Source organism: Asterias rubens, chromosome 1, assembly GCF_902459465.1.
Source record: "Asterias rubens chromosome 1, eAstRub1.3, whole genome shotgun sequence".
NCBI classification, from domain to species: Eukaryota; Metazoa; Echinodermata; class Asteroidea; order Forcipulatida; family Asteriidae; genus Asterias; species Asterias rubens.
The window spans coordinates 4131471-4140952 of NC_047062.1; the positions used below are offsets into that span (position 1 = coordinate 4131471).

The 9482-nt window shown below is 37.8% G+C and overlaps 1 protein-coding gene across 1 annotated transcript; it reads left to right on the forward strand.

The window, feature by feature from the left end:
* Positions 1 to 193: 193 nt before the first annotated feature.
* Positions 194 to 8813, forward strand: LOC117300033. The gene is made up of 8 exons (XM_033783689.1): positions 194 to 324; positions 2761 to 3670; positions 4179 to 4489; positions 4678 to 4875; positions 5884 to 5942; positions 6456 to 6527; positions 6940 to 7062; positions 7994 to 8813. Exons 1-7 carry the CDS (start codon positions 300 to 302, stop codon positions 7048 to 7050), a joined length of 1686 nt encoding a protein of 561 aa, XP_033639580.1. The 5' UTR covers positions 194 to 299; the 3' UTR covers positions 7051 to 7062; positions 7994 to 8813.
* The last annotated feature ends 669 nt before the right edge of the window (positions 8814 to 9482 follow it).

Sequence of the window (9482 nt, forward strand, 5' to 3'; positions counted from 1 at the left end):
TTTTGTCTGATTCTGTTGTTTTGTCATATTCTTGTTTTCTAATAATATGTCTGGAGATGTTCTTTGTTTTTTGTGTTGTTGTTGCAAATTATTGCAAACTTTTTGAAGAAGACAAAATTGATTGCGTCGAAAATAGGGTGAAAATAGAGGGCGTCCTAACCAACAGGCCGAAAAGAGAAAGAACCTTGTTTGCTGTGTGTGCGTGTGTGATGTGGTGAATTGTGTGCACGCAAAATGCACCATGACCAACTCGTTCGTTTCTGAAAAAGCGTCCATCCATATTGGAGTAAAATAACGAAATGGAGGGTGAAACCGAAAAACTTTGTAAGTTAAATCTCATTATTATGTCGATTAAACATGTGTTACAACCACACATACGACTGGGTAAGGATGTGAGCATCATTTGAAGACTAAAAATACACTAAGTAAGATAAGTCGACCTAAATTCTGACGGGCTTACAACGTTGTTCTGTGCCAAGTCGACCTTCATGATTTTATACTGGCTGCTTCGTTCCGTGCATGTTGTGCTTGTTGAAGTTTATTTTGAATAGTGGATATTTTACCGGTGATAATGCCATAATTAATAATGCCATGGATATCCCATGGATGATTCATTACCTGCTGATTCCTTTAATTTAGTTATATTATATAAAATATAGTTTCATTTCAATTCAAGACTAATTAACAATAATAATAAATAATTAAGCAATTTCATTTTGGAAGGTGGTAGTACAGTACTCCTAGTCCTAGCTAGAACTAGTTCTCTGGTCGCCCCCTCGGACATATTAAAGGACACATAGAGCCTAATTTTGGCGAGATTAAAATTAAAATAAAGAGAGATTTCTGATTCCAAAATTCATTGAACAATGATTGAAAACCATCATCGTTTAACGCAGAAGAGATATAAACGTACCTATGAGGTTACGGGAGACGATAGCCGGACCAAACCGAAATAGTTCTAGGAGTAGTAGTATCGCAGCGTCATACGTTATCGACCATCATAATATGTTTTCGGTATCCAATTTTGATTCCCGTTCACCGCGAAATTGTGCAAGCTGCACCAGTGACAGAAGCTATGCAGTTTATTCACGGTCTGTATTTTCATCAGGCTTAATCATGCTGAGAATAAAGTTTCCTGTCGTTGGTTATGCTCAAACATTTATAAAGTGATTGATTTTTGGTACTAATCACTAGTGCATTATTATGCCAACATTCAAATGAGTCAAAGAAACATCATCCAACCTCGAAAGTTCAAAACAAAATTACTATCTGCTAGATTGAGTTTCATTCTGCTTTAGTCACTAGATGGATCACGTGAGGTGGTTACTATTTGGGATTCTATGGTGTGCAAATGTGGGGAAAATATTAAAATATTTTAAGTGAAAATGACAACAATTTTTTTTATTTATATACTGCATATAACTGTTATAAATTCCGATAAGCGTAATAAATATTAAGTCTACATTAAAGAGAAAATATCATTAGATTGGTTTCTTATCTCCTGAAACAAGACATTACTGGTCTGAAATGGGGGAAAACGGATTGTTATGAAGTGTAATAATAATAATAATAATAATAACCGTATTTATAACGCGCCTTTTGCCAAAGGATACAAAGCGCCAGGTATTATTACTGCAAGGAGTGGGGTGAATTTTTGAGATATAAGACCTAATCCTTAAGCGCCATGTAATGGTTTACAAGGTGCTGTGGCGCAATATGCTGCCAATCCAGCCAGGAACACCGGGGCGAACCCCTTCTCTTTTTCGATAAGTGCACTGGGTTCTTTTACATGCGTTTTACACAATACATGGGACCAACGGCTTTACGTCCCATCCGAAGGACGAAGCAATGGTTATGTGTCTTGCTTAAGGACACAAGTGTCACGGCTGGGGAATCGAACCCACACTCTGCTGATCAGAAACACCAGAGTTTGAATTCGGTGCTCTTAACCGCTCGGCCACGACACTCCCATGTGAGTGCATCAAGAGGGGGGGGGGGGGTGTTTTACTTTCATGCCTTATGATATCTCTGGATTCTAATATAGTAGCCATAATGCCTTAGGACAAAAATGTAATTAAATTTGTTAAGTAGCAATTGAATAATATTTTTGATTTATTTTGCACGCCATACTAGCTTCTAAATATTCAATACAATACCAACCAATGAAAGGTGTGAAAACATGACGTTGCTTCAATGTCGTGCATACATAAGCACTGTTAATGGCGGACTGTCTCTCGCAACGTAAAACCAAACTTTAAAAATTTCAACACATCATGAAGTGAAAGTTTTGTTGTTAAAAAATTGGATAGATGATTTGAAAAAAAATATTTAGTTTTTGATTGTGAACAATTTTCCTGTTATCCTACAGGTGAAGTGACGTAGTTTGCGAGAAAGAAGTAATTTTCCACAAATTTGATTTTGAGACCTCAGATTTAGAATTGAGTTCTCGAAATCAAGCATCTGATGGGCACACAACTTCGTGTGATCATGGTGGGACCATGGTGTTTTTTCTTTCATTAATATCTCGCATCTTTGACGACCGATCGAGCTCAAATTTTCACATGTTTGTTATTTTATGCATATATTGAGATACACCAAGAGAGAAGACTGGTCTTTGACAATTATCAATAGTGTCCATTGTCTTTAAACGAAATAAAAAATATAACAAATAAATTAATTTTGGTATATAAACCTAAAATGAGTAATTTTTAGATGACCTTCTGGTTTAAATTCAATTGGTGTTTATTTTTTTTATTGCAGCAACTGTAGTTGAATCTACCATGGATAGTACCTATCATACCAATACAACCTCTCCTGTACCAGGAATCCCGGATGCTCCTGTACCAGGAATCCCAGATGCTGCAACCGACTCCTTCGCTGTTGAACAGTTAGTTCTATCTTCAGTAAAAAAGAAAGACTCACCCACAGTTGAGATACTACCTACTAGTACACCCACAGCTGAACTGACGGTTACAATTGAATCGATAGAAACGTCCACGGTTGAGCTAGGGTCTACAAACACACAAACCACTGCTGAGCTTAAAGACATGCCCAAAGATGGGGTAACGGACACGGCTATAGTTGAGCTTACAGACACACCAGCGGATGAGTTCATAGATATAAGCAGCACACCAGTAGCTGGTCTAGTAGACAGAACAGTAGAGGAGCAGATAGAAACATCCATAGTTGAGGTAATACATATAGACACACCAACCACGGTAGAGCAGAAACAAACACCGATTGTTGAGCAGAAAGACACAATCACAGTTGAGCTGATGGACACAACTGACGAAGCAGCAGTGGAACAGATAGACAAATCCACAGATGCAATAAACACACCATCCACAATAGAGCAGAAACATGAACACGAACCCACAGTTGAACATCTAGGCACTACGTCCAGTATTGAGATCGTTGAAATTGGTCACGAGACGACACTGTTCGACACTGTGGAGACCATCGTAAGAGAGGAAGGTCAAACTGTGGAAGACAACACTGACCTCATCCCACAGGAGTCTAAGACCGATGTGGGAGATCAAGAAGTCGCTGACCAAGAGACCTTTATTGTTATTGTCGGGTCGTCTCAGCGCCAGCAACCCAAGCTTGTCGACTCCAGAGGATACTCTTACACTAAGCACACCAATAACAAGGACGGCACTATCACATGGAGGTGAGCAGGAATAATATTCTTTATATAATAAATGGAGCAAGTATTAACAGCCAGTAAATGTAAACACCCAACAGAATTGAAACATTAAATTTTTATTGAAGATTAAATTATTATGCAGAGAGGTATACTTCTGTCATCCTGTCCTGAGTTACTGGCCTTCCACAGCAAATTACTGCCCTTGGGCCTGTGGTCCAGCAGTGTATTAGAGTAATTCCCTTGGAGTTCACTGGCCCAACACTAAAATCACTGGCTTTGGGCTTGTGGTCAAGTGAACTGTAAGTTTGTAGCTGGTTTATAGCAGATAGTTGCTCAACATTTTTTCTGATGCGGGTGCAAAATAAGAGTTTTAGAAAAAATGATTGATGTGCCATTGTTAACCCCATCAAGGAACAAGCACACAAACAGTACAAACAAACTTTTTAAAAGTTTCTTCTTTAAAGCACAAATTCCAAGGTCTTGTTTATTTAATCATCAGTTGAGAAATTGTTGTTTTGTAAACTCTCCCCAGATGTTCCGTTCGGAACACCCGCATGTTTTGTGGGACAACAGTAAAGCAGTTTGGTGACAAGTTTGTGCAGGGGAGTCGGGACCACTGCCACCCTGGTCTTCCAGGGGAACATATCTCGGCACAGATCAGGTCACAGGTCAAACAGAAGGCCCAAGCCCGGGTATTTCAACCTGCCCGCCAAATCGTTGATGAAGTACTGATCTGCAACGTTGATAATATCCCTTATGCGTCGCTACCCAATCCACGCAACCTGACCCGGTTAGCCAATCGGTCTCGAAAAAGACAGAAGGATGAACAGTCAGATACCAAACGTAAGTGAGAGTGCAGTTCAAGAAAGCTTTATTTTTCTTTTCATTATGATCTTGCAACTTTGGCGACCAACTAAGCTCAAATTTTTACTGGTTTGTTATTTTGTGCACATGTTGAGATACACCAAGTGAGAAAACTGGTCTTTGACAATTACCAATTATGTCCAATGTTATTAATGTTGTTCCTGCAGGAGGGAGGTCTAACAAGCGTCACGGGCATAAACGCCACAGAAATAGATCCAGCAGCAGTAGCAGTTCGTCATCGCGGAGTCGAGGTAGGAGTAGACGTCGAAAGAAGCACAAACGACATCGATCTTACACCAGTTCATCCTCTTCCTCATTTTCCTCCTCAAGTGATTCATCGGAATCAGACAGCTCATCAAGCAGAGGTAAAAAAATCACGAGCTTATTATTCTGGTGGGATTCGATCCCCTGACTTTTGCAACTCTAGAGCAGAGGTAACTTATATATCTTGGTCTAATTGTTTGAAAATGTTAATTTTATTTTACCCATGTACACCGGTGTGTGTTAGCACGGTAAACTCGGTACTTTCCAGAGCTCTGTGACAAAAATCACAGGCCTATTACTCGTGAGGGATTACACCAACGACCTTTGCAATTCTAGAGCAGTATCTTGCTAACTAGACCACCGATATTGCCCGGAAGCTAAAGGCAGTTCGAATCCTGTATTTAGCAGCAGGTACCGCATGGATGTAATAGATGGAGAAATCTTTTTTGAAAATGCTCATTATGTCTAAAAGCATGTTAGTTTATTTTTGAGTGTGTGAATGTAACTTCATTCGAACATTAAGCTGGTTGTGAATTGTGATTCATTAAAGACAGAGGACACTAATGACTATTGGTAATTGTCAAAGACTAGCCTTCACAGCTGGTGTATCTCAACATATGCTTAAAATAACAAACCTGTTAAAACTTGAGCTCAATCGGTCGTTGAAGTTGCGAGATGATAATGAAAGAAAAAACACCCTTGTCACACCAAGTTGTGTGCTTTCAGATGCTTGATTTCAAGACCTCAAATTCTAAATCTGAGGTCTCTAAATCAAATTCGTTGAAAATTACTTCTTTCTCGAAAACTACATTACTTCAGAGGGAGCCATTTCTCACAATGTTTTATACTGTTAACCTCTCCCTATTTATGAAAGGTTTTATGCTAATAATTATATTGAGTAATTACCAATTGTGTCCACTGCCTTGAATACATCATAAAGACACATTTATAATAATACATGTTTGAAATCTGGGCCACTCAAAGTTTCTTGGAGGAAGGCTACTTTACAAAAAGCTGCAAGGCCTGCACACGTAAGCAATTGTACTTTGTTCAACCGAAAAAGTAGTTTCAGGAGGTTTTCTCAACATGTATTAAACTTCTTTTCATAGAGAGAAAAAGACACAAGAAGAAAAAAAGAAAGGCATCCACATCAAAGAGAAGACACAAGGTAATAATAAAATAATTTTAAGTATAATAAAACACCCCCGGCATTTCCAACATTCGTCCAAGAAGCATCTCTTATTTCGGGGTTAACAAAAGCTTGAAATAAGGAAACTTAAAGAAAAGTGGAGATACAAAGGGAATAATTCTATACTGAAAACATTCACAAAGGTAGTATCAAACTGTGTTTTAGTTGTAACAAGATGTAACAGCAATAGTGTCATCTTTCCAGGTGAAAAAAAATGAGCAAGAAATAAGAAGGTAAATTGAAGAGCCAAAGGGCAAAATTCTGTGCTGAGAGAAACTGAATAGACAGTCATCTGTATTTGTTTTTTTGTTTTTCTATCAAGATAGGACAAAACACAAAGTATCTTTAAACCATCAGTTATCAGAGTTTGTTGGTTTTTTGGGGGGTGGGAAAGTTCTGGCTGATGATACAGCACATAAATCTGTTAAGTAAGTCTTGTGTCAAACAACTCATTAACTACTGCTATCGTTTATGCTTAATTTCACCTTAAAGAAACACAAGAGGAAGTCGAGCAAAAGGAAGAGTAACAGTGAGAAGATGTCAGGTCTTAGCCAACTTTCAAAGGTAAACATAAGACAGGCGTGTAATTTCTCACAGTCTTTGCTGATTCCAGGATTTTCTGAAAGTTTTCTTGAGCCTTTAAGTTTTCTTGAAAGAAGTGAAGCTATCATTAGGGAGAGATAGATAGTCCACATTGTGTCAAAACCATTGTAGTTTTTAGATGTAGTATGTCTAGTGGTGAACTTAGTAATAGAATAAGGGCCCAAAAGCAATTTTGGGGACATTTTAAAATTGTTGTCACTTGTGCATCCCTGAAGTCTTTCAAAGCTTAACCAGTGCTTGTAATGAACATTTTGTACTAACCTGACTCTTAAACTCTCAAGAAATTTCGTTGGTGTGTAAATACAGCGGTGCCCTGAGCATGTGCAAGCTAACAATTTCCCCAAAACTTTTACTTGTACATGATTGCTTGCAGTACTTGAAAGAACATCAGACTTTGAAAGTAGCGAAGAAAACCAAGAATGCTGCGAAGAAAAAAAAGGAAGCTGAAGATTCGAGTCAAGTCAAGCAGGAGATGAGAAAATAACTTGACTGCTATGTAAGTAGCATTTATGTAACCTGTTTCCCCCAAAGAGGAGGGAAAGTTTGATAATAGTTATGGTCATATAAACCTAAGGTCAAAGTTGAATTTTTGGTATGATCTGATGTAGTACGGCCAGTAGGTGATGAGATTGTGCCTTTGATGATACAAGCTTGGAATCTGGTGCACAGTCGGTGTGTGTCATGGGAACGATGTATTGCTATTGGGCCATTGCAGATTTCTCCTTTGAAAAAAATATGGATTGTACGGCAAGTAATGGCCACCATTTTGAAAAATCTGAAAATTATGACAACTTTGTATGGCAGTTTCAGTTTATATGGCTTCTGACTGACACCCCCTGAACAAATTAATAGGAAAACCGCAAGCCTGCCATCTAAAGGCTTGATCGTTCAGTTGGTATAGCGCTGGTATGTTGATAGGAAGGTTACAGTATTCAAATTCCTTGTTTGTCAATTTGTCTTTCTTCACCCCAATAAATGAATGAAAATTTACCCAGCCAATTTTGTCCTTTTTTGTTTATTACTTGATTTAAAGGCAGTGGACACTATTGGTAATTACTCAAAATAATTATTAGCATAAAACCTTACTCGGTAACGAGTAATTGGGAGAGGTTGATAGTATAAAACATTGTGAGAAATGGCTCCCTCTGAAGTAATGTATTGAGACCTCAGAATTAGATTTTGAGGTCTCGAAATCAAGCATCATAAAGCACACAACTTCGTGTGACAAGGGTGTTTTTTCTTCCATCATTATCTCGCAACTTTGACGACCAATTGAGCTCAGATGTTCACAGGTTTGTTATTTAATGCCTATGTTGAGATACACCAAGTGAGAAGACTGGCCTTTGACAATTACCAATAGTGTCCAGTGTCTTTAAAAGAGACTCTGCATGATAGACAAGTTATACTTTGTTTTTTTTTTTATAAAGGAAAGTTGATTTGAAGAACATCTGGAGATCAAGAGATTACAAGAAGTAGAGGAACCTTGAAGCTGCACTTGATTTAATAATGCAAAGAATTTTGTAGATATGTGACAAGGTCTAATTGTTAAACAGCCCTTGCTGGTTCAGAGAACATTTTCTGGGTCTCTTTTGTCCCCCTTTTTCGGTAGTTGTACCATCATGTTTGTTTTTTTTAATTTTGGTTTTTACCCTGACATCGATTTGTGTTAACACTGTATACTTTCCGAACTTCTGTGAAAAAAATCATAGGCATATTACTCGGGTGGGATTGGAACCACCTTGCAACTCTAGAGTAGTATCTTACCAACAAGACCACCTAGTTTGCCCGTTTTTTTTTACACCAGAGTAATGCCTGTTATTTTGTTCAAAGAACTCGTGGAAAGCACTGCATACACAGTACTAACACACATCAGTGTTAGGGTAAAATCCAAATTAATTTTTTGTATCCCTGATACAAATTTAACATCTTTTTTTTATTTTTTATTAATTGGTTTATTGTTAAAAACACATTGCAGCCACAGGCTGAATTACATGCAATTTACAAAGTAGAAAAATACAATATTAAAACTCGGGCAGTCTGAGATAAAATTTTACAAGCAAGCACACTTAGACTCACGATCCTTAAAAGAAGATAATGGAGAAAAAAACTAAATAGATTTGGGTGAACCTCCAAAATATTGATTGGTTGATACAATACTAGACCTATTTAAACAATAATGTTTGTTTGTGATATACTTAAAGGCAGTGGACACTATTGGTAATTGCTCAAAATATTTATTAGCATGAAACCTTTCTTGGTGACGAGTAATGGGGAGAGGTTGATGGTATAAAACATTGTGAGAAACGGCTCCCTCTGAAGTGCCATAGTTTTTGAGAAAGAAGTAATTTTCCACGAATTTGATTTCAAGACCTCGGATTTAGAACTTGAGGTCTCGAAATCAACCATCTAAACGCACACAACTTCGTGTGACAAGGGTTATTTTTCTTTCATTATTACCTCGCAACTTCGATGACCGATTGAGCTCAAATTTTCACAGGTTTGTTATTTTATGCATATGTTGAGATACACCAACTGTGAAGGCTAGTCTTTGACAATTACCAATAGTGTCCACTGCCTTTAATGTATAGCCATCAAGCTAAATCAATCACAAGAACTTCCTCTGCACTCAACCGTTTACTTGTTGGTGTAGATAAGCAATAGCAGTGTTTTGCAAAGGACATGTGTGTCATGACTGGGATTCGAACCCACACCCAGATAACAAAACTTAGGCATCAGAAATTGAGTCCGATGTGCTAGACCATTGGCTGGGGATTTAAACAAAAATGTATTGTGGAAATATTTAACTGGATGGAGCAGTAAATGTTGCAGTGGTTTTAGGGTCCATATTAAGCTGACTGATATATCTTTTGATGAATTAAGATACTCCTTTTAAATTCTTAATTTAATGATTTTGTG

Coding starts and splice junctions, on each gene's coding strand:
- LOC117300033 (XM_033783689.1), top strand. CDS start 300: ATGGAGGGTGAAACCGAAAAACTTT. Junction 4,490..4,677: donor TGAACAGTCAGATACCAAAC/GTAAGTGAGAGT, acceptor TTGTTCCTGCAG/GAGGGAGGTCTAACAAGCGT. Junction 4,876..5,883: donor AGACAGCTCATCAAGCAGAG/GTAAAAAAATCA, acceptor TTCTTTTCATAG/AGAGAAAAAGACACAAGAAG.